General features: G+C 38.0%; 1 protein-coding gene across 2 annotated transcripts in view; it reads right to left on the bottom strand.

Annotated features, from left to right (window-relative positions):
• Window positions 1-26,246, bottom strand: part of cpne2 (copine II) — a 48,997-nt gene that overhangs the window by 7,864 nt on the left and 14,887 nt on the right. For both annotated transcript variants that reach the window (XM_053499887.1, XM_053499886.1), the window contains 8 exons: window positions 25,777-25,866; window positions 23,990-24,088; window positions 15,515-15,601; window positions 14,781-14,840; window positions 9,473-9,606; window positions 9,280-9,334; window positions 8,697-8,748; window positions 8,194-8,327 (listed from right to left, as the gene is read on the bottom strand). In XM_053499887.1, the coding sequence (XP_053355862.1) occupies window positions 8,194-8,327; window positions 8,697-8,748; window positions 9,280-9,334; window positions 9,473-9,606; window positions 14,781-14,840; window positions 15,515-15,601; window positions 23,990-24,088; window positions 25,777-25,866 (711 nt within the window). The remainder of the gene's footprint in view (window positions 1-8,193; window positions 8,328-8,696; window positions 8,749-9,279; window positions 9,335-9,472; window positions 9,607-14,780; window positions 14,841-15,514; window positions 15,602-23,989; window positions 24,089-25,776; window positions 25,867-26,246) is intronic.

Genomic DNA, 26,246 nt, shown 5'->3' with positions numbered 1-26,246 from the left:
AATGTGATGCTGGGAAGTGGTGAGCAACAGACCCCACAGGCACTGATTCAAGCTTCCACACTGTCCTCAGGATATAACAAAAATAGAAAAGCAGCTTTCCTGCTCCACACGTGATTGTCATAGGTATAACATGTTCTGGCCATGCTGTGGACAAATCCCCACCACTCAGAAGTGTAGATAGGTGGTGGAATTTGAGTTGGCACCATTTAGATACAGTTCTAAATGGTTATTCAAGAAGATTGAATATACCGTAACAAATATACAATAAAATTGTTCTGTATAGCAAATCGGATTGTAATAAAGTTCATAAAAGGTCAACAATGATACGAATGAAACACTCGCCTTGTTTAATCACAATGGCTACCAGCTGCTATGGTGCAAAACAGAACAACAGATAAACAGGATTCATTAGTGTTTTCCTGTTCCTGTTTGGAAGGCTAGCTGCTAGCTATGCTCGATGCCCTCAGTGTCTTGACTTTAATAATAAATAAAAAAAATTCCATCCAAACATTTTCATAGTTCCTCTGCATCCCTTCCAGTATCCATGGAAACATCGCTCTCTGAGCTCAGGGATATTGAGGTGATGGCCGTTGAAATACTGGAGGTTTTACTGCAGGAGGAGAAAAAACAGGGTACATCTGGTTTTATAAGCTGAAATTTGAAAGTTGAATTTGATTGTCATTAGTTTCATTGTGCAGATCACATGCTGATTCCTTTTAGCAAAACGAATTTCTGGCTCTGCCTCTGACACCACTTTACTGAAAGCGCACTTCATTAAAAATCTCTTAAATAAGCTGTCAGCAGAAACGTTACCCCTTAATAAAGTGTAAAATAATAATGAAAGAAGCTTAAAACAGCAAAACTGTGATTTATTTTAAATTTTAATATAAATTGAAGCATCAGTTGCATGTGTCATTATAACACCCAGTTTATCAGCCCGCACAATCGAGGTCCTTGGTTTACTTGCCTTTTTAAATACATATATATATATAGTATATATACAATAACACATTTACAGTATTAACTCTCTATAAAGATAAAATAACAAGCTATTCACTTTCATCTGTATTATGGATTAGCATGGTTCAGGCTACTGACCACTAATGCAGCTCTGAGGCTTCTGCCAGTCCAGATGACGCCAAGATGTTGATGTTTGAGATCTCTGTCATGTCCATTATGGTTATAATGATTGGCAGTTGGTTATGTGAGTTCTCCCAATGATGACACGGAGGAGCCGTGCATTCAGCAAGGACAGGCAAACATCAACAATTAATGTTGAGTTGTAAAACCAACCCGCTTTACCTCCCTCTAATTCACCCCCCCACAGAGATGTACATCAGGCATATGAAAGGCCTGTTGTTTGGTGTGGATTTATTTTTTCCTTCCATAAAAACACATTGTTCTTAAATCAATTGGGATCAATGGGATATTTCATAACATATTTCCATATTTAAAACTTTATTCTACAATGAAGCCTTAGAGAAAGCCAAGCGTCTCTTGTAATCTTTAAGAAATCCCTTGTGAAGTGAAGCGTACATTTTGTGTGGGACATAATAAATAAGAAAAAAACATTTAAAAAACACTTTCCTAGTTCAGACCCATTCAATTATGTATTATTTAAGTTATCATAAATAATTGGGGTAAAAAAAATCCTGCGTGATCTCCAACCCATGTTTCTGTCCACTTCGCTGACTTGCAGTATAGCTCTACCAGCATTTACAAGCATATATACGAATGAATGTAAACGTAAGATGACAAAAACATACACTACATTCATGTTGAAGAAAGGCTTTCATTATCGTCTCATTATCTTAGTTCCTCTTATATACGGTCATGTGTGAAAGTATCATCTCTTTTATTTCCGTGTTTTTGGGTAAAAGACCTGTAGGCAAATTCAACCTCAGATGAACAACATGGTATAACGTTTTTTTCACCGCGCCATAAATTATTTTTTAAAAATTACAACAAAAAGAAAAAACATGTGGGCAATAATAAGTACCCCCTTACTGCTTCCACAGAATTTAAGGGGGTAAGTTACAGCCAGGTGCTGCTAATCATCAGCCCTTGAGTAATTGATCATCAGCAGGTGTTTAGACCTCTATAAAGGCAGAAGTCTCTCCAGTTCGCTGGTCATGAGCATTCATGCCAAGAGGGAAATACATAAGCAATGGTCTTAGAGAAGCAATAGAAAAACCATCAATCTGAAAAAGAGTATAAAACCATTTCCAAACAATTTGGAGTTCTACAGTGAGAAAGATTATGTGCAAATAGAAAGTAGACAAGCATGCATCTTGTCAGGAGTGGACATCCCAGCATGGAAAGGTCATTTTTTAAAAAGAGATATTTTTAACAAGAGCTACATCTTAAACTCTACAGGCATCCCTGAGCTTGTTAAATGTTGAAGTCCATGACAGCACAATTAGAAGAAGTACAGTTTGTTTGGAAGGGTTGAAATGAGACAGAATCTTTTGTCTAAAAAACACGGAAGCATTACATCTGAACAGTGACTGACAGATGAGACCAAAGTGGAGTTGTTTGGCCTTAATATCCAGTGCCATGTTTGGGGAAAAACCAAACAGCATTTCAAAAACTCCTGGTAGAAACTCCTCATATCCACTGTCGAGCACCATGGTGGAGAGTGATGACTTGGGTTTGTTTTGCAGCCACAGGACTTGAGCACCTTGCAGTCACTGAGTCGACCATGAACTCCTACAAGCTATAAAATCATGGTGGCACTTAGTATTACCCATATGTTTTTTTTTTGGCAAAATTTTTGTTTAATAAATTGGTGGCACAGTGGGAAAAAAATAGTTGTTGGCTGAGGTTGTATTTGCCTAACACTGAGACCTGCTATAATCAAATGATTTTTATAATGTTTTTACACAGAAACAAACAGAATTAAACTAACTTTTACACATGGCTGTATACACAAGTATGGAAGACTGACTGTACAGATGTTTGCAGTTAAACGTTCAGCTCAGTCAAAGTCAGTGCTTAGGAATGAGACTGTGTAATATTTAATACAATGTTTAAAATAAATTTGTTATCACACACGTTGGAAAGAACTCGGAATATACCAAGTACGGACACTTGTCTCATAAGTTCCTAATCTGACGATGAAAACATTACAATAATGAATTAAAGTCCAATAACAAGTTATACAGTTTGGTACAATTGTTCAACACCATATTGAGCTGTGCCTCTTTTATTGCTATTGTTTGCTTCACTACAAAAACTGCAGCACTGTTCGTCTACTGTTGGTGACGATTCATATTCTCCATCTCTCCCGCTGTTGCTCGCTCTCTCCATTTATATCTCTTGCAGGTGACAGGGTACAATTAGGGACAAAAAGCTCCAAGGCCCATTGGAAGAAGGTTAAATGATAACTATTAAGTTCTCCTACCGAGTAAAAAAACACACTCTGGGTTACAGCAGTGAGAAACCATCTCATATATTATACAAACTTGGGATATGCCATTGTTGACCTGCTGTTTGGATGCAAAAACATGTCACCACTACATATTCTAAAAACAATACCGTTAATGTGCATCGACATTTTCAGAATGATTCTGCAGCAGTTCTGACCTGCATCGATCTGTACAGAACAGTCAAATACACCCACAGTCCTATACCTGTATACTAACTGCTCTGTGAGTTGTTTAGTTAAAAAACAATCAGAAACTGCAGTGGTCTTGCAGTAATACAAAATGCACCACTACTATATGTCTCTACTAATGCAAGGCAGGCAATGCGACTGGCCAGCAAACAAAGCAGACCTGAGAGCTCTGTCTCATTAGTCATTAAAACCCATGGACAGCAGAGAAAAAAGAAGGAACATTTGTCAGCTGAATCAGGCACTAAAAATATCTTTAATTGAAAAGGAAATATAATAGCTGTTCTCAGCTGGGCTGGTAATAAGGCCGAGAGAATCTGTGAGCACTGTGTCTGTTCAAAGTGGCTCAGCAGACTTTGAACTGACAACCCCAGGCGCATTTCGTGGGATTTCTTACGAAGCAATCAGTAGCTGCCGATCTAGGGATTGGTTCTGGAATAAGCACACAAAACCACATTAAAAGTTACTCAGGCACTCCCACCACATGTATAGGGGTTTGAGTGCATCATTGTGGATAACTTGTTTCTAAAAAAATCATATCTGTTTCTTTTCTCAAGTTTTGCCTTAGGATGACACTATTACAGTACTTCTAATGACTTTACCTAAAGATCTCAACAACCCTGGAAACCGTTTAGTTAGGGAAACTGGTGGGTATATAAAACAGCAACAACTTTTGTACCATTTCATCTACATTCTAGCATACTGACCTTAAAAATCCAACAAAACTGCATTAATGTGTCAACAATCTCAGGCCTTAAAATTATATATTTTTTAACAAATAAATGATTTTTCTTACGGCTTTGAGGGCAGTTCGAATACACCAATGTAAATGTCTCAGTCTTCAGGGGTATGTAAAGAGTATATGTATAGAATTAATTTCTTCTTGTTTTTTTTCTAGATTAACAAGTTATTTATAGACTAGTTAAAACAGTACAACAAAAAACACACTCTCTACTCTCAACATAGAATCAGGTTCTTATATATTTGGACAATGACACAGTTTTAGACTTTTTTTACCGCTGGATTTGAAATAAAAAATTGTTTCAAATATGACAAATGTCTTATTGCATTTAGAAATTACAGCCATTTATGTTCCAATTCTGTCCATTTACACAGGCTTAAGTAATCGGTATTATTTGTGGATTTAAAAAAAAAAAAAATTTAACTTCATTAGGTCAAAAGCAAGCTCAACTGAATTGAGCTCAGATGACTGACTTGGCCCTTTAAGAACATGCCCTACTGTATCTTGGCTACCTTGGGTTGTTCTCATTGTTTTATTTGGGTCGTTATGCATCTGTACTGCAGCAATAGATTAAATCCGAGCAGAAAGTACATTAAAGATCTACAAACGTCAGATTTTCTATCAGCAGTTCCATCATCAATAAACACCATAAACACCATCATCAAACATACATGCTCCTGTCATAACACTGCTTTCACCATGTTTAAAAATGATGTTGTGTCATTTTGATCATGAGCCTTTTCCTTTTTCATACATTTCTCTTCCAATCATTCTGGTCTAAGGTGATCTTATATCAGAACAAATGTTATTTGTAGAGCAAGGACTATTCCTTGGGGTAAACCCTCTAAATTTACATTCATGAAAGAGTCTCTTGATTTTTCCTTGATTGTAGACGTTGACAATGATACACCTACCTCCTCCAAAAGTGTTCTTGACTTGTCTTCCATGTTTTTCCAGGCTTTTTGTGTCACTAAGCTCACCAGTGACTCCTCCCAAAGTTTTAGCTATTGCTCTGATGAGTAGGTTTTGTTTATTTAGCCTACAGCTAGCCTCCTTCATTCAAATCAAAGTTTTTTTTGGACCACATATTGAAAGATTCAAATATTCAAAGATTCAAAAACCTGTATTAATCCCAGAGGGAAATTGCTTTATAAAGTTCCCATAAACATCAACCAAATGCACATTCAACACTTGGAATCTGGAAATAGAATCTGGAGTTGGAAACATCAGAGCTTAGAAAATAAAATTGTGTCCTTGTCCAACTATCTATGGACTTCACTTTAAATGAACTAAATAGTCCAGGAAATAAATACAACTGTATTTGTAACTAAAATACACACTATAGATTAAGCAGGCATCACTCCTGAAACACACATCAATAAGAATAAATTGGCTATCATTCACAAGCTTTTCACAGACCTACAGAAAAAAACAACGGATGACTTTCCTGTTTTTAGCCAAAGTTCTTTCAACTGGGATGTGAAGATAAGGACAAACTACCTACTAGTTGTGACACAAAATGACTTAGATTTATAATTTAGAAATATCTTATTATATCATACTTTTTTGTCCACTTTATCTTTTACTGAACCATATAAAAATCAGTTTCATTCATAAGTAATTCCCTATTTCAAAGAATCATACATAATAAAATGAAAAATAATGTAATACAACACTTTGATATTTGACTGTCTTGCTTGTGATTTAAAATATCACAAGATTCTGGAAATTGTCTCCATTTATGCTCAGACAGGACTGCCCTAACAACCACTTTTAGTTCCTAGGTTTTTCGACAGTGCTTTGCCATCAATCTTGTCTTGCCAACAAGTAAAACACACCATTTTTGGCTCTGACTCAACTTCACAATTGCCTTTGGGGTGTGAATCAGCTTACAGCTTGACTACAAGACAAAAGATCCATCCACTAAGACTTGAAGCATTTGGTTGGATCTTAACACTTGAGATACTTATGAACTGTACGCTTCAGAATTCATCCTGCTGTTGCTGTCTGCACTTATAAGAACAAGTGAAACAATCTCTGTAACAGCATATATGCTCATACCACCATGTTTCACAGATGGGGCTGAAAACTTGATGTAATATTCCTATTTTTCTCACTTTCCTTATGTTAATCTGCTAAATTATGTTCCTTATTGATGCCTTTGATGCAAGTTTTTGAATGCAGTCTTCAGTCATCAGTGTGACGTCAATGCCACAATCAGCAGCAAAACAGCATTCCCTAAAACACACCACGGCCTACAAATACATCTGCTACAGATCACACCACCCAGCCACATTATACTTGATCAGGTGAACCTGGATTCGTATACAGCACACCTAGTTTCAATTATCCACACGCCCAATAAGTTTTGCGACTTTCGCGAAATCTTCACTTATTGCAAAGCATCCCAAAGCTGTTCTACAACTGACACATGACACCTTCTTCAGGTTGTTATGCTTCTGGTTTTTGATACGGCTTGTTTTCCTGGTTTTGTGATTTGGTCTCTGTCCTGGATATCACCGAACCTTCTGCCTGTTTTTTTTTTGTCTGCTATTTGCCATCTTTAATAAAAGCATTACCAGCAACCACAGCTGTTTCAGCGCCACCTGACAATCAGCTACTGTTGCCTGCCAAGTTGTTTTTCTTTTTTTTTTTGCTAAGCTCAGGAGTACATTCTTTTTTCCTAACAACATGCCTGACAGATCTTGTGTTTTTGCAATGTCTTAGATTAAATCCTTCCCACGCTTACAATAGAATATTGTATGACAGCAAAATATCTTTGGTCCTAATGTTTAAAAAAAAGTCAGACAATTCCACATGTAGAGTAAATTATTATTAACCATTACAATAAATATTTCATCTAAAATAATAATCCGCACTAAAATATACACAAAAATAGGTAGGACTTTACTTTTGCTCTTTTACAATAAATATACAATCGATGTCCAAGGACAATCTGCGTATGTACAAAGGCAACACTGTAAATGCAAAGAACTGTCAGATTAGAACCACATGGTGCACTAGCTTCAGCAAAACAAGACTACACAAAAAAAACACCACCAAGACAGCTTAATAAGACAGCCTCTGTAGACAGATCTGTATAATGTAATATACTTAAAACCTTGTGTATATTACAGGTTCCTCTAGAAAAGCAGAAGCTGACAATTTTGCACATTGACTTTGAGCCCTCACAGCAAGCTGAAGGTCTAGCTGGATCAACAGAGCCACACTGTTTTCATTAGTCTAAGCTCTGGTCTTGAAGTTTGGTTACACATTTCTGCACATGTTGCAGTCACCCAACACCCTGCCCACTTTTTACAGACCCACTTGGCAGAGCTTGGAGCAACACAAAGAGGAACACTGTTCCACCAGCAGAGGCGGGTGGAAACTGTTTCTGAAGGGATTTACAGAAGGTGGGTGTGGATCCGCTGCAATTTCTGCTCATGGTCTTAAAAAGGCAGTAATTCTGAAGCCAAGATAAGATACGTAATAGGATTCCATAAAAGTAATTAAGATTTGAACCCGCTGAAGAACATTTAAATATTTACATAAAACACACACACACACACACCACATACACACACACACACACCTACAAGACTGGCTTGAGTCCTTTCATGCAAGTGAAAGAGCAACTTTGAATGGCAAAATGAGTCCATACCATTTTTAAGATAAAATAAATTAGATCTCATGGTACCAAACTGGCCAAAAATAATAATTATCATAATATATTATACAGCAATAGTAACAACTTGTCAAAAAAAACAAAAAAAACACATGTGCATCCCATGTAGCTGTTCCTCTATAAATGGTGCAAAAAAAAAAATGTTGCTCTCACCGCTGCTGTGTCCTGCTGCAGGGCCTGTGAGGCGAAGCGCGCCACGTGGTTGATTATGGGGGCAAAGTTAGTTGGGCCATAAAAGCGGATGTGAGGTAAACAGTTGGAATATGCTTGAACGATGCCCTCAACTCCTACACACAACATAAACCATTAACCATTACACCTTATATATTGTATACTATATCTAAAAAATTATTCATGTTTTAACATATTTTACTTGAGTTCAGAGAGTCCACACAGGTCAAATATACAAGGTGAACAAAAATAAATACTGGTAAATAATGGTAAACAATCATATGTTAAGATCAAACAAATTAAAAAGAATTGAGTATGTTAAGTTTTTTTTTTTTTTGTAAAACAGACATAATATCATTATGTAAGTGCTACAGAATGAGTGCATACACTAAATTATAATATTAAGAATTCACCAGTTCTCTTGTTATAATCTGAGACAGAGGCAAATATTTGTACCACAATATGTTGGTGTAGGATTGGCTCACCTGCGCAAAACGGATTGGTAGGGTCAAAGTTGATAGCAAATTCATGGGACACCTACAATATTAGCAGACAGAGACCAACACTTTCATAAACACTTTAACAGCTGGTGTATACTGATTTGGATAAAACATAAATATAGTACTCCACTTCCCATTTCGACTCGATGTCTTCCCACATATTTCCATTTTTAAAGATTTTTCCCTCCATGTTGTTATGGAGTGAACTGGTGTATTATCCATTATCTAGGACTCTTATCTTCTCATTTAAAAAAACAACAACAACAACACAACACATGCCTCTATTCCACTCTTCACTTTCTCCCTCGCTTGTCTTTTTCATCACTCCAGTGCCATGGCAACCCAGATGGGATGACAGTTGCATAATCACTGGGATACGCATGTATTACACATTTTGTTCGTCTCTCCGTTTCTGCCATTTCTGAATTCAAATCAAGCTTCCTTACTCTTGCCTGCCATTCAGTTCTCCCTCACCCACCTTAATTCCAACCCTAAGCTGGTGCCAACACCAAAAGACACCAATTCACTCTCACATTACTAAAAAAAAAACACAGACACACTTTCTCACCTTCCAGTCAGGCGGGAGTTGAGCACCAAATCCGAGCGCAGGAAACATTTTGTCTCTGCGGAAAGAAAACAGTGACCATATGTCTACCAACCCCAACAATGTCTAACTACTGAACAATTGATAATGCTCATTGAATCTCAGTCAAAAACTGCTTGGCATGAGTAAAATGAGTTTGTGAGGCACAGGCGCTTACGAGTCATAGTCCTGTATGATCTGTCCCACGGCCCAGATGGCAGAGAGATACTCGTTGCTGCCCATCGGGTTGATGTAGTGTAATGAGGACGGCTCCCTGGGGTTCCCATTTGAAGCTGTGAAGTCAATGCCAACCTAGCGGTACACAGACATACATGCAAATATTTATCAAATATCTCAAATTAGCCATAATCAAAGAAGTTAATTCATGAAATTATTTCAGAAATTAAGCATACAGTGGACACTATGAGTGCAGCCTAGGTTATGACACTAACTATTGTGTATGAGACACACCAGGCAACAATGCATTATCAGCCGGAATTATTGCACACACCACACACATGGCGATGCTGTGTGAGCTCCTTTTAGCTGGAGCTGGATCAAACGCTCTCAGCCACAGGCGGTGTTGTCTTTGTTAAAGAAGGTTTACAAGTGAGCGCCGCTCAAGCTGATCTCTGACAGCTCTGTCCTCAGGCAGTGTTTATCAACCCACTGTGATTTGAGTGCTAACCCGAGCCGTCACGATCCACACTACACACCTACTTACTGTAGCAACATCAGCATCAAGCCAGAGGCTTTACTGCTATACTGTTAGCCTGTCAGGTGAAGCGGAGAGGAGGGGAGGAGAGGAAAGATGAGAGACGAACAAAGAGATGGTGAGACAAAGAAAAACTGGTGTGAAGAAAGGATGGATAGACAGACAGATAGACAGATAGATAGATAGATAGATAGATAGATAGATAGATAGATAGATAGATAGATAGATTTGCATTTTATTAATCAGTTTCCTTGTTTGTTTAAATTAATTTTATATATTGATTTGCCTAGTTCATTATGATAAATGAAAAAGAGACATAGGGAGAGATGGTAATAGAGAGTGACACAATGAGGGTGCCATTTCATGTGTTGCCTGTGGGTAAACAGGTCATAGTTGGTCCTCCAAGTGCACACAAAGCAGCAGGCATTATGGTATTATGGCATATCAGGTAGCCCTGATTTCATTTATTTTAAATTAAATACTTTCTAGAAATTTGTTAGAGGAAAAAGGTATACTAGGTAGTTGTTGCATGTGAACACCCAGGTACTGTAGATGTTCGCTAAAACTACAGCGGTATGAAACCAAAAATCCTAACACTACTGGTCCACAGCAACGTTTTTTCCCCTACCATATGGAGTCCGCACCACACAGACTGGAGCTTCTTCTCAAAGCAAATATTTCACCGACAGCTGCCAAAATAACGTTAAGTGTTCTAAATTAAAACCAACTGCCACATATTTGTGATAAAAATTATCTCTTTACTTTGTCTGTATCTCAGTCAGTTTTTTTTTGGCACTGCAGTACATCATCTACAATGCCTGTTTATCACCAATTTTATTTATTGGTATTAATTTGAACCAACATAACAATTATCTGTCTATTAATCTGTTAAATTTCAGCTTCTCTACTGAACATTGCCTTGCAGTCTGCCAAGCATCTTTTTTTTTTCCATTAGCTACACTGCCTCAAATGCCCACGCACGTAGATGTTCTGTTCCTGCTCCCACGGTCTGCTTGGCTACTGCTGACCCTGTGACCTTTGCTCTTCCAGTGCTGCTGAAAGTGCTGATGTGCTGGTTAACAGCTCACGTACTAAGCTTAGTGTGCTCTTGTAATGTTAAAGCAAACATAATATGCTCACGCCGTTGGAGACCAGATATCCCTGATAACACCCTCCATTTTATCCTGCAGAATCTTAACTGCACAAAGAAAGAGTAGTCTGTTTTCATTTAAACACTTTTCTTTCTTTCTTTTGTTCTTTCTTTTTCATCTCCTCTCTTTACATTCCCTTCCCTTCATTTCTTTCCTTACATTAATTTCTATGTTCTATTCTACCCTTTCCTCTACCATTTTCTACCCTTGCCTTATTTTTTGCCTTCTTTCCCTCCCCTTTCTTTTGCTTCCTCACTTTGTCTTCCTCCCTTCACCACTTCCCTTCGCTTCTTCACTCCTTTTCTCCCTCTATTATCTCTCTCCATGTCTACCTTAAAACTATGATAAAATTATGAAAATTTCTTTACTGGAAAAATTATAAATGCATGTTACCTGGTTTTCTACATGCAATACTGTTGCGTAAAAAAAAGAGGATGTTACAAAGCAGCAAGAACAAAGGGAAATTTATCCCAGCGTAGCCTTGGAAGTACAGCCAGGAACACTTGTAATCATGAGCTGACCATCAGTCCATCTGTGGCAGACTGGAGCTTTTAAAGGTTACTCATGATGAAGGTACGGCAAAACAGCTTTCCTCAGACCTTCCTGGGGCTTTCTGAATCTCTCTTCTGTCAGGGCCCTTTCAGTGCCATCGCTATAGCAACCCGTGCCTTTCACTCACTTTCTGTGTCATTTGACAGAGTTACATAAAGGACCATGCAGAGGCTCTTCACTCAGACACTGTACAGAATGAAGCCAGGAAAGCTTTACTTTCCTATAGCACTAATCAAAGAGCACAGAACACACCATTTGCATTAGGAGATATATTAAAAACACTTTTTTTGGAAGCGAACATTTTAATGAAAACACAATATGAATTATTATGAAGTTATACAGGCGTTAGAGATTTCGGAGACTTTCCCAAGCCTCTCTCTATTACGTCTCTTTTTGTTCTATGTCATATGTGTATAAAAAAACCTCCTTGATGGACTTTCCCACTCTTTATATGGTAATACGTCCTATGGCTCGTTAATAACCTTTAGTTTTAACCGAAATATGCTAATGTGCTTCCTATTATCCTTCTGTCTCCAGGTCTCCATATGTCTTACATGTTAATGATTTTTTTCTTTTGATGTGTGGAACATACAGTACATGACACAGGGTGACTGAGCCAAAGCTTCCTAATGCACCACAGTGGTCATGGCTTAAGACATCAAGTATTAACATTTAACTCATTTTCTAAAAATACATTTGTTTACAACCCCATACCAATTGACTGATTATTCACTGTCTATAATATATGCAGAAACTGTATTGAGATTAACAGAAAATATCAATGTTATAGGGGTCAACCGCAGTAAAGAATGCTAATTATACAAAGCTTATAAAACTCTATTTAAGAGATATATGAAATGAGCATCCCTTCTACTTGCCTTTAACTGTATCAGTGTATTTTCTTTTCTGTACCAATATGGTTCATCTGTTTTGGAACTTGTCCTGCACTCTTGTTGTTTATTTGTTACTTGTGTACATACAGTAGCAGCCCTCCACCCATAACAGGACTATTTGGGGTTCTACCCATGGCTCTATTACTATCAACCTATTTTCTTGACCTGGTGACTTTTTTGCAGTACTGTACATATCCAAATGTTTGTGGACCACCATAGTAATATGTGTTCACTCTTCAAAGGAAAGCTTTCCTCTAGATTTTGGACTCCCTAGTGAGGCTTTTCGCATCAGTGAGCTCAGGCAAAGAGGTTGGTGCGCAGTCCGCATTGCAGTTCATCCGAAAAGTGTTACAGTAAATGGGGTGTATGTCAGGATTGTGCAGGTCAACTGAGTGCTTTCACTGTTCATGTTCATTAGGACACTTCTTTTGGCCCAAAAGAAAGCAATGCACCACAAATAGGCAAAAAAGTTACAGCTGGTCATAATAGAAAGGCACCAGAACACCAAGTGCACCACAGCCTGCCACACAGGGACCCAGAAAAAGTTCAAAGTTGTTATCCAGCCTCCTAAATTCCCCACATTGCAAACCGATCAAGCGTTCATGGGATGCACCAGACAAAAAAGTCTGATCCATGGAGGCCCCACCGTGCAAACTTATAGTCTCATGAAGTCTTTCTCCGAGGGGCCAGAGCTGCTCCGTCAGTACAAGGGGAACCTACACAATAGTGTGCATAATATTTTGTGTTGTATTGGTATGGTTGGATAATCCAAATAATACATACAGAACATGCAAAAGAGCAGACTGTAAACCTTATCCCTACATTGTATTGTATTGTGGGATAGCTCCTATTAAAAATAAAGAATTTACAAAAACTGACAAAAAAGGTCCCGAATCTTTCATTTGATGCTCATGTAGATAATATTACAAGATAAGGAATATATGTCACTAAATAATGCAAAGAAACTACTTCATACTTTTGTCACCTATAGGTTGGATTATTGTATTGCCGTACTGTCTGGATGTTCTACTAACCTCCAGTTAGTCCAGAATGCAGCAGCCAGAGTCCTCACTAGAACCAGAAGATACGAGCACATCACCCCTATCTTATTCACACCACACGACATTGGCTCCTAGTAAAATTTTGCATTAATTTTAAAATATTACTACTGAACTATAAAGCACTAAATGGTCTCACACCATGGTATCTGAGTGAACCGCTAATGTTTTATGATCTGACACACCTACAGTACTTTGATCAAAATGTGCAGGTTGCTTGTTGGTACCTTATATTATGAAAACAACAGAACTCTTTTTCTCACAAAGCCCCAAAGTTGGAATGGAATAGCTTCACAACTTGGGACTTAGAGTTTAACTCTAGATTGAAAACTTAGCCAAGGCTTCTGTGTAAATTTCTCTTAGGTAGGAGTTTTAGGAGTTTTGTGGTGAACTGGATGCTTAGATGCTGTCTTCCCCCATTCTCATTGATCACTCAGGTTTGTTGACGGTGAAGTGACTAGTTGCTTTACTTCTGAGGGAGCCCTCATGTCTGTGTTTCCTTCTGGCTCTCCCTTTTAGTTATGCCGTCATAGTTAGTCCTGCCAAAGTCCCTCCTTGCACACTGCACCGAATACACATTTACCTTATCCGTTACCTTCTCTATCTTGCTTTCTGCTGACCTACACATGGTACTCCTGAATTGCCAGTGATCCAGAACCCTTCCGCCCTTTGGACCTGACTGACTCATCCTAGTGCTATGCTTCTGTTTGATGTTCTCATCACATGGAGGCCTCTGGCTCAGCCCTGAGGATAACTGTGTGTTGACTGGAGACACTTCCACTTGACCATGAAGATAGTCTTGGACTTCGATGATGCAGGCACTTTTTTCCGACTTGTGACTGCAGTCGTTCAATAGTTTAGGACTGAAATTCCCACAAACTGTTTTTTACCCCAGTCTTCAACAACACACGCTTCCTAACACACAGTATGACTGCAATTCAATCCCTCCTATCTGATATCACCCAAATGATAATGGATTCCCCTTTGAGCCTGGTTTCTTCCTATTGTCATTTCAGGGAGTTTTTTTCTTGCCACCATAATTTTTTGTGACAATTACCATAGTTTAAATATTTTTTAACAATAAAAATTGAACTGATTTACACTTTACTGTACTTACAGTGAACATAAGCTGACAGCCTCCCAGGATATAATCCAAGAATGAGTAATCCCTCGTAATCTGCGAAGCATCAAACAAACACATGGTCATACTTTTCCATAAAACATCTCTGTGTATAGAGGAACACTATGTTAAAGTCAAGGGTAGCTTAGTGTTTGAGGTATTGGACTAGTGATCAGAGGGTCTAGGTTTACACTCCACCACCAAGTTGCCACTGCTGAGCAAGTCCCTAAACCCTCATTCTCTCAGAAGTAAAAAGAGATAAAAACGGCAGTCGCTCTGGATAAAGGCGTTCTTGGTCCTGAATAAGTTCTTCTTTTGCCTAATGCCAAAATGTAAATGTATGTGTGAATGTGTCAGGGTCACACAAGCTGAAATGCTGATTCCTACAAATAATTGAGTCATTTTACCACTTGGATGGGCCTGCGAGCAAGAGCAACGCAGCTTAAGACTGTTGGCTCGGAGGTAACAGGTGCCTTGTGCTGATATTAATACCATGTGTTATTTACCAGGGGATTTAAAGCCATTTAATTATTCTCTGCCTACAGCACTAAAAAGCCCTAATTATAGCTAGCATAATAAATAAATAAATTACATAAGCGGAGCTGTAAAGTGTATGATAAACTCTTTAATGTTTGTTATGTAATGTCAAAGTGTCCTTGTACAGCGTTTCGTTTAACTGCTTAACTCTAAAACTGGTGAACTGGCGCATGGAAGTGAGGGTGCTTCTTTACCTTGCAGGACTTTAAAATGATGATTCCAGAGTTCTTGTAGTTCTTTTTCTTCTTTTGTTTTTTAGGATTGATGCATTCAAACTCTACCTGTAGCAGTGAAAAAAAGAGTTGAACATATGATATAAAAACAAACCTGAAAGACACATTTAAATGTTTCTCGTGCTTAACAGTAGATTGATTAAGCCTGTGTCATTCAGTCAGATTTCCTTTAGAAGGAATTTGCTAACCTCTGTCTGTCTCTGGGGTACATTTATGTAAGTGATTACTGTCTGAAAAAAGTGTTAATCATTAGAAATGACAACTTTCACTATCCCAAGTGTCAAGTCATGGTACTACAGTGCTGTAGGGAATAAAACATACCAGGACATGCTATTATAGAAATTAATTCACAAACAAAAGATTAAGTTGTGTAATTTTGACCCCAAAATGATAATATAGTTTAGTTTCCGTCACAACTTTTAACCTTCTTGTAATAACTATATTATGCAACAGTTGGTTCTGACTATTGAATTACCCAAGTGGTGATATAAAGAATAACATCACTGGGACATTTAACTACACATATAACTCCACTTTATGCGTGTTATTACAATCTTTATGTCACCTTAAACACTTTTTCTCTGTAACCCTTGATCCAGGGCACTACCTGGTGTGTGGTTCAAGGGATTGCACACCCTAGCATACTAGCTTCCCATTTTGTGTTATTTGGGATTCCGTTATACCTTAGATAATGTAGCTCCAGTTAACAAAAATAATTATTAGAGATAAAAAAAGTTGCCCCCTGGTATAACAAACACACCACAGTGTAAAAACAGACAGAAAATTTTAACGTAAATGGAGTCTCTTGATTGCTCTTATTTCAAATAGCATAAAACAAAAGCATCCTGAACTATAAAAAAGCTCTTAGTGTTGCTAGATAAATGTATTTCTCCACTCTTATATAAAATAGCAAAAATAATCTTACATTTTTGTTTAATATCATAGCAAAATTAACCAAGAATAAGACCACTACAGAAATCCCCACACCATCATGCAGTAGAGAGAACTTCATGAACTTTTTCAATGACAAAATTGCAAATAGTAGACACATTTTTTTTTATTGATGCACATGATAAACTAACCATATCAGATCAGAACCTAGAATACTTTACTCCTCTTGACGAGAATAAACAAATTTTTACTCATCTCTTCAGCAAAATCATCAACCTGTGTATTAGATCCTATACGAACACATTTTCTCAAGCACAAGCAATAACGGAACCTCTGTTAAAAAAAATAAAATTACTCAGATTTAGAGAGTTTAGGCCTCATCACAGCACAGAGACAGCACTTGATAAAGTAGGTAATGACTTCCTATTGGCTTCTGATCAGGGTTGCATCTCTTAGCTTGTCACTTGACCTTAGTGCAGCTTTTGACATGGTCATAGTATTCTTCTTTATAAATTAGAAAAAATAGTAGGAATTAAGAAAACTTTTCTCTCCCGGATTAGATCCTATTTGACTGATCATTATCAGTTTGTAGATTTAAAGGGTGACTATTCTGTCTGGTCTCAAGTGAAGTTTGGTGTTCCACAGGGTTCGGTTTTAGGCCCACTGCTTTTCATATTTACATGCTTCCTCTGGACAACATAATTTGTAAGTATGGTATTGGTTGTAATTGTAATGCTGTAGGCACACAGTTATACAGTACATCTCAGCAAAACCAGATAAGAAAAACCAGCTTAATAAGCAATGTGAGAAGGATATAAAAGACTAGATGTTAATTAACTTCCTTCTTCATAATTCTGAGAAGATAAAAGTTCTGGTACTAGGACCACATCATCCATCATTTTAAGCTCATGTAGATATTACAAGGATAGCATTCTTTCATCTCAAAATTTTTTTTCAATATAAGAAATATTTTGTCACTAAACAATGCAGAAAAATTAGTTCTATGCTTTTATTACCCCTATGTTGGACTGTTGTAAGGCCGTACTGCCTGGTTCTTCAACTAGGTGCATAAATAAGCTTCAGTTTGTCCCGTATGCAGAAAGTAATAGCGAGAAAAATCACTAAAACCAGAACATATGAACACATCAACCCCAATCTTATCCACACTGCATTGCCTCACAGTGAAATATCGCATCAATTTTAAAATACCTGTTTTGACATATAAAGCACTAAGTGGTCTCACGCCACAGTATCTAAGTAAACTGCTTATGTCTTATGATCCACCAAGCCTACTTCGATCAAAGGATGAAGGCTGCTTGTCAGTTCCACGTATCATGAAAACTACAGCAGGGGCAGGGCTTTTTCTTACAAAGCCCCAAAGTTATGAAATAGCCTTCCAATTAATGTTCGGGAACATTAAAAACCTGTTAATTTTGCCAAGCATTTTTGTGAATAGATTTGCCTTAGGTAAATGATAGTATGTTTAGAAGCTGTCTTCCCCGCTCTCATTGATCGCTCAGGTATGTTGACGGTGAAGTGATGGTTGCTTTACATCTCAGGGAGCTCTCATGTCTGTGTTTCCTTCTGGCTCTTCCTTTTAGTTATGCTGTCATAGTCCCTGCTTGAACTCTGCACTAAATATACATTCACCTTATACATTATGTGACCATGACCATAACTAACTGTGATCTCTTCTTCTCTTCTCCTCCCTTCTTTATCTCTCTGTCTTCTATCTCTCCCTCCTGCTGTCTCTCTCTGTCAAGCTACACATGTGGCTACCAGTGATCCAGACCTCTCTGCCCTCTGTACCTGTCTGTCTTGTTCTGGTGCCCTGCTTCTGGTTGGAGATGTCGTCACATGGATGCCCTGTGTTGTGTGCTTGGGATGCATGTGGTGAGTGGATATGATTCCACCTGGCCTCAGCTGATGTACAAAGTTCTCTGAGGACTTGTGACTGCAGTTGCTCAATAGTTCAGGACTGGAATTTTCTACATTCTACTTGAGTCTCCAATAACGAACCAGATTTCATATTAACTTAAAGACTTGCAGCATGAACTTTTCAATTCAATTCAATTTTATTTGTATGGCACTTTTAACAATTGACATTGTCGCAAAGCAACTTTAAAGAATTATTTAAGTTTGTATGAAATGTGAATCTGTATGAATCATAATTATTATAAGATTGTCTTTGATGAGCAAGCCGAGGACGACGGTGACAGTGGCAAGGAAAAACTCCCTAACATGGCAATAGGAACCTTTAGAGAAACAAGGCTCAACAGGGAACCTATGCTCATTTGGGTGATAACGGATAGCAGGGATTGATCTGCAGTCATACTGTGTGCTAGCAGGCTTGAAGTGTTTAAGTTAATATAAAGTCCAGTTCGTTATTGGAGGCTCAGGTAGTCTAGAGGAAACTCCAGTCCTGAACTATTGAGTGACTGCAGGTCCTCAGAGAACAGCTGTCAGCATCAGCTGAGGCCAGGACCATCTTTTTGGAAAAGTGGAACCGTCCCCAGTCACCACGCGCATCCCAAGCAGACAACACGGGGCATCCATGTGACGAGATCTCCAGCCAGAAGCGGGACATCAGGACGAGTCAGACAGGTCCAGAAGTCAGAGGTGGTCTGAATTACTGGCAGCTCAGGAGCGACATGTGTAGCTCGACAGAGAGACAGGAAGAGGGAAAGAGAGAGAAGGAGAGAGAGAAGAGGAGAGAGCAGAGGGGTAGGAGAGATAACAGTTAGTTATGGTGACTGTCACACAATGTATAAGGTGAATATATATTTAGTGCAAAGTGCAATCACGGACTCCGGCAGGACTAACTATAAGAGCATAACTAAAAGGGCGAGCCAGAAGGAAACACAGACATGAGCGCTCCCTGAAATGTAAAGTGACCAATCACCTCACCGTCAATACACCTGAGTGATCAATGAGAGTGAGGAAGACAGCATCTAAACATACCAGTTCACCATAATACTCTACGTCCATGAGTCCCCCAGATCTGCTCCTTTACCTAAGGCGAATCTATTTACAAAAATGCTTGGCTAAATAAAAATGTTTTTTAGCCTAGACTTAAACCCTGAGACTGTGTCTGAGTCCCGAACATTAGTTGTAAGACTATTCCATAGATTGGGGCTTTGTAAGTAAAAACTCTGCCCCCTGCTGTAGTTTTTATAATACGCGGTACTGACAAGCAGCCTGAATCCTTTGATCGAAGTAGGTGTGGCGGATCATAAGACATTAGCAGTTCACTCAGATACTGTGGCGCGAGACCATTTAATGTTTTATACGTCAAAAGTTGTATTTTAAAATGAGCCAATGCAGTGTGGATAAGTTAGGGGTGATGTGCTTGTATCTTCTGGTTCGAGTGAGGACTCTCGCTGCTGCATTCTGGACTAACTGAAGCTTGTTTATGCACCTAGTTGAAAAATCAGACAGTAAGGCATTACAATAGTCCAACCTAGAGGTGATAAAAGCATGAACTAGTTTTCCTGCATCATTTAGTGACAACCTAACACACAGTATGACTAGAAAACAATCCCTGCTATCCGTTATCACCCAAATGAGAATTAGTTCTCTGTTGAGTCTGGTTCCTCTCAAGGTTTCTTCCTAATGCCATTTTAGGAGTTTTTTCTTGCCACCATCGCCCTTAGCTTGCTCATTAGGAATCTAATCATTTTGACTCATACACATTTTTCACATTTCATGCAAATTTGTATAATTTTCTTTTTATTGTGTAAAGCTTCTTTGCAACAATGACAATTGTTAAAAGCACAAAAATCCAGCTCCTCAAAACAACCAGTCTTTCGGATGTCAGAATGATCTAAATTGCAGCTTTATTTTAAAGATCTGACAATGGAGACTCCTTCCAAAAAGGAGTCTTCCTTCACACAAATCTTCCCCAACTTTACTTTCAGAGCTATGCTTTTACAGAAACATGGACATGGAGCAGGAAAAGGATGCTGTGTGGGTTGCACCTACTGTTGCTTCCTGCCAGAACACACACACGCACAAGTGACAGGCCACAAACAAAGCTTGTTTTTGCAAACAAGGCAATGGTTAAACAAGAGCGATTTACTGATACTCTCTCTGTCTCTCACTCTCTCTCTCAAACTCTCTAATTCCTGCTCTCATTCCTTCCTATCTCTCCCACTTAGTCTGTCACACCCTCCACATTTGAGTGCATCTCTGCTCATTCGCTCTTTCTTTTAGCTTCATTATGCCAGATAATGAAGCACACACACACTGCTCCCACAAAATGCAGAGCAATGAGCGCAACAAACCCAAGAGAGATGATATTTCCTTTCCTATGCATGTACATTATGAAAGTAATAACTCCAGTGTGAGGGAAAGTGATTGAAGGTAAAAGCTTTAACATTATGTCTGCAGGTATCCTCGGGTTCAAGGCAAGCCAATATGCTCATAGATCTTTTTAATCCCAGACCAGAATTTAAGACCAAAATACTAAAAATACAGTAATGATATATAAGATATTAAAACAATAAAGACAATAAACAAGCTTTGATGCTCAGTGAATTTTGAAGTATACTTTAAAAATCTAAATAATATTATGGATAAAGGTACTGTAGATAAGATGATAAGTAATCTATCAACACATTTTAACAAAAAAGAGTACATTGGAACTTTGGATTATGAGCATAATTCATTTGGGAAGTGGCTTGTATTTCAAACCACTCATAAACCAAAGCAAAGTTTCCCATAAGAAACAATGGAAACTCAAATTATTCGTTCCACAGCCCAAAAAAATAAATATATAAAATTAATTAAACCAAAATATAAAGTAAAAATAAAACAAATTAACCTGCACTTTCCCTTTAAAAAAAGTAAAAATAAATTCAGACAGATGTTTCCGTTTATGCGCGCAAGTCCTGTGTGTGTGTATGTGTGTGAAGCTAAAGTAAGAGGAGAGGATATATAAGACCCCCCACTCCCTCTCGTCTTACACAGTAACCCTTCTTTCTTTCTTATTTGAGTTTTTCACACACACACACGCACACACACACACACACATTAACAGAAAGACTGTTTTATCTGAAAAAATTAACAAGGAACAAACGGAATTACTGCTGTAAAGGTAAAATCAAACAAATTCATCTGCATTTTACCTTTGAAAAGAATTGCAACAGAGCAGTGTTTCTATTGGAGAGAGAGTGTGTGTTTGTGTATGTGTGTGTGTGTGTGTGAAAGCGAGGGGAGGAGGTGTGTGTGCGAGAAGGCGAGAGGAGTTCTTTATTAAAATAAAGAATAAAAAAAAAATCTTTGCTCGTCTTGCATTACTCGCAATCTGAGGTTCTACTGTAACTGATTCTTTCCAACTAGCTCACATTATTAATGTACATTAAATTTCTATCTCTGTACAAGTTGCAGTCAGTTACAGAATTATTTTACTCTTTATTTAGATTAATACAAGAGGTGTTCAAGTCAAACCAGGATGAAGGCATGAAACAATTGACACAAAATACTAAGTACTGTGATGAGACTCTTACTGCAGCAAAACATTTAAAAGATGAAAAAGTTTTAATGACAGTCATACATCTATGTTTAACAGTCCTGGCTGTGGTTGCTCGGAGGCCACTGCAGTCGTTCCCATGAACATTCAATGAGTAGAACACCTTGTTTATTAATATAATAAAATGATAAAATTAAGGTAGCTTGTTGCTAACATGCAGAAAAGACACATCTGTCTGTGGAAATCACTTGCAGACAACAGGCTCGTAATTACTACCACATCCTCTGTACAGGTCTGACTTTACTCCAAGCCATTTCCACATGTTTGGACATCCACATTAAAGGAGTTCTTGGGAGGCCAGCGTTGTTTTGTTATTCTGCACCAACAAAAGTCCCTGTTTGATTTGAACGGCCCTCATATATAAAATAAATAAAATCTAAGAAGGACATTTTGAACCTTTGTTTGAAAATTTGGAGACATCACAGGATTTCTATACAATTGCTGACATCCTTAATCGTTTACAGCCTCTCAAACACTAGACACAAAACAGCTCCGAGGCATCACTGATCCACCACCATATCAAACAGATTTCTACAAGTGCATTTTTTGTAAGCACTCCACATATTCCACAACACAAACAGCGTATTTTATTAAAATGTCACCTTTTCCTTCCTTGTGTGTGTTCCACAATAGTTTTTTTGGTCTGAGTGTATGCTTAACAGGAGTGCCCTGCACAAATCTTGCTTCTGGTCTGTGTGAGGGGGTTAGCATGTTCTCCCTGGATTTGGTGCTTTTCCTTCAACAGTACGAGGAACATATGTTGTAACCTAATTGCTCTTTTCAAAGTCTCTATAATTTATGATTGGGTTTGAGCATCTGTGCACCTGTAGCTTGCCACATAAGGTCCCCTAATAGTGATAATGGTGTGAACATGCTCCTGTCATGTTAGAGCTTATTGCATAGCTTAACCATCATTCAGGAATTGATGAATCACAGCTTGATAAATGAATAAATTATGCTTAATGATATTTTTATCTGCTTACATATTCTTTATTTCAATTTTTTTTTGCAGGTTAACAAATGCATGTGTCTTTTGCGTTGGAAAATCTGCTTTTTGCCAAGGATTATAAATAACAAAAGGACTTTACAAACAAAAGATATGTGATGTTTTTCAAAAGGCAGTTAAATTTAATGTCTTTTTTTTAAAAATATATATATATATTTTTTTTTCCAATTTTCTCCCCTAATTTAGTGGTGGCCCATTCCTCCCCGTCACTAGGGGGCTCCCACATTAAGGCTACTACTACCATTCAGTCGGGAGGGCGAAGACTATTTCCTCCGAACCACGTGACGTCAGCCGACCGCCTCTTTTCGAACTAGGGGTGGAGTAACACATCCGGAGGATAGCGCTAGCCGCTCCTTCCGCGTGCGCGAGCTCACAGATGCCCCTGATTGGCTGTAGAGCCGTGATTAATGTGGAAGCGCAAGTACCTCTCATCCCTCCCCCCTGAGAGGGCTCGGCCAATCAGCTCTCTCTGTGCCTACGGCTGTGAGAGGAAAACAGCATCACCCGGGGTTCGAACCAGCGATCTCCGGATGATAGGGCGAGCGCTTTACCACTGCACCAAACAATTTTTTCCCTTATTTCAGAAAAGTCAAATTTATGGGCTGCATCAGGCAAAGAAACAACTAAAGAGATTTTATAAAAAACTGCAACAATAGTGCTGAACTGTCAACTTAAAAAAACATGAATGTGGATCACCTTAACACGTATTGAAGTTTCTTGGTAAAAAATCAACAGTAAACAGCATAGCTATTTAATAGCAAAAGTAAAACCATTTCCATATGTGCAAAATGTGAGGTTTACACACGATTGGGACTAAACAGCTGTGTGGCTATAAAACAGAGTTCAGAATAACCCTAGTCCAATGCGATGGACACTAAATTTTTTTTAATTAAAAAATATTTAAATTTGTTTATTTATACAGTTTTAATTCCATCCACATAATGCTTGTTAGAGAGCCAGAGCAAGCCCTGCTTGTGGCTAATTTTAAAAACCTTAAAACCCAGCTCACCTCTAATGAATTTTGTGCTTCACTCATCTTGGTCACTGTGGTGAGAAATTCTCCAATGAAATCGTGGCCTCCATCGTTATCGTAGTCATAACAAATCACCTGTGAAAATAAGCAGTTTATCAGAACTGAGACTCAGATGTTCTCAAGATTGTACCAGCTCACTGGCATATACTGTAGAAAAAAAAAATCAACATTTTAAAATGTTAAGTAACAGTTTATAGACATATAATGTATACTTGTTCTGAAAATGTGTTCTGGAGTTTTTCATTAACATGGCTCTTTCCAAAACGAAGACCTCTTAGTTAATCATGCATCCACATATCTTAACTGCTGTAGTCAGAAATTCTACCATGTACTGTCTACAATCTGTACAATCTACAGTATAGACGAGTTTACCTGAAAAATGGCTAACTAGCGTTACACAACCTGAACTTCTTAAAGAGATTTTAAGGGAGATTTTCTCAGAATTGCATGCTAGTATGTGAGCTCAGGTTACATTTGACAAAAATATACCTAAGGTACAATTTCTAGTTTAAACTGAGTATACAGATAATATTTAATAAATAAGGACATATTTTGGGGCAGCAGCAAAAAATTGTGATGGCAGTCATTGCAGCTAAACACGCTAGTGAATCGCTCTCGTATTAATCTACTGTATGTCCAGTTAAGCTAAAGCGGGGTACGGACTGTATGTCTCGAGATAGGTACATCTTTTTATGACCACAGTGTACATTTAGGGTTAAAAAAATATTTTTACAGCTAAACCATATGATTACTGCAGTTATTATCTAACGCTATAACAATTTCTGTTAAGTTTCTGCTTATTAAGTTTTTGGCCTTATTGTTGCATTTATTCTGTTCATCATCAACAATGATAGAAAACCATGCCCACGTTGCCAGCGTTGGAGGAAGAAAAACACACACAAGTCTACAAGTTTCGTTAGCTTTCACTGAAGTGACATCATAAAGGTTTTCTTTGATTGCAGTAACGAGGTCCAGAGCTCAGTCAGGGGAAGTGAAGCTAACTAAAAAAAAGACATCTACATTGTGATGATATTTTTTATCTTTATGTTATGTAATGCAATGCCTATTAATGTCTATGACTGAAGTGAAGCGCAAAGCTAGAGGGAAATGATGATGCTCTGTGGTCAGGAAGTTATAAAATTAGCTGAACTAGCAAAGTTATTACATAATGTCTAAAATGTATAAAGCTATAAAGCTGTCCTTTTAAGCAACAGTGCAACATCCTAAACCAAAAGTTGACAGACACATTTTTAGACAAACCACAAATCACAGCTTTATTTTTCAAAATTACATTGTTCGATACACTCTAGCTAATGTGCCTTTTTATCTAGCTAGAAAAGAGACAATGGAACGGCGTCATCAAACTTAACTATATAACATCAAGTTAAATTGTGTTTGAAAAGGGATAACTCTGCATTTTATATCAAATTAACTGGTAAAAGCCAATCATACCCACTGGTAAAAGCCAATCAAACGCAGCAAGTGTAGGGAGAACACGCAACTCTCCACACGCAAAGAACACACAGATGGAATCGAACCAGAAATCTGGAGGTGCGGCGTGTGCTAACCACTAAGCCACCATGCCACCACTGAGAAATAACAAATTAATTACTCAGTAATAAGTAACATTTGAGAAAAAATTATATTTTGGGATTTGTCTTGCCAATGACAAAAGAACTATTAAAAGAAAACATGATTGACAAGTTTCCACCAGTGTCATATTTGTACCACAAATTCATGTTATCATTTATTTATAGACCTACCTTGATGTTTCTGTCCACATCACCATTGCAGAGAGAAATCAGTGGCACAGTGAACGACTTCCATACAGGGTCCAGCGTATTTTTAATCACCTGCAACACAGCAGATACACAAAACCTACTTTATGGCAGAACTATAAGATATTCTTAAACAACTAGAATGACTGTCTACAGTCCAAAGTTATATGCACTTCCAAAAAGTTTGGAATTTCAATTAAATGGAATGTTTTTTCTTTGGGTGAGCATGTTAGTGTGTGTGTGTGTGTGTGTGTGTGTGTGTGTGTGTGTGTGTGTTTGTGCTTGTGTGCACTGCGATGGATTGGCTCCCTGTGCGGGGTGTACCCAGTGTCGTGCGATACACCCCAGAACTCCCACCCCCATATACAGGATAAGCAGTACAGAGAATGGGTGAGAGTGAGTGAGTGTTTACTTTACCAGGTTAATAAAGGTTCTCCATGTATACATATTTTTCT

This window comes from Clarias gariepinus, chromosome 7 (assembly GCF_024256425.1).
Source record: "Clarias gariepinus isolate MV-2021 ecotype Netherlands chromosome 7, CGAR_prim_01v2, whole genome shotgun sequence".
NCBI classification, from domain to species: domain Eukaryota; kingdom Metazoa; phylum Chordata; class Actinopteri; order Siluriformes; family Clariidae; genus Clarias; species Clarias gariepinus.
This window is presented reverse-complemented; position numbering and strand designations above follow the sequence as displayed.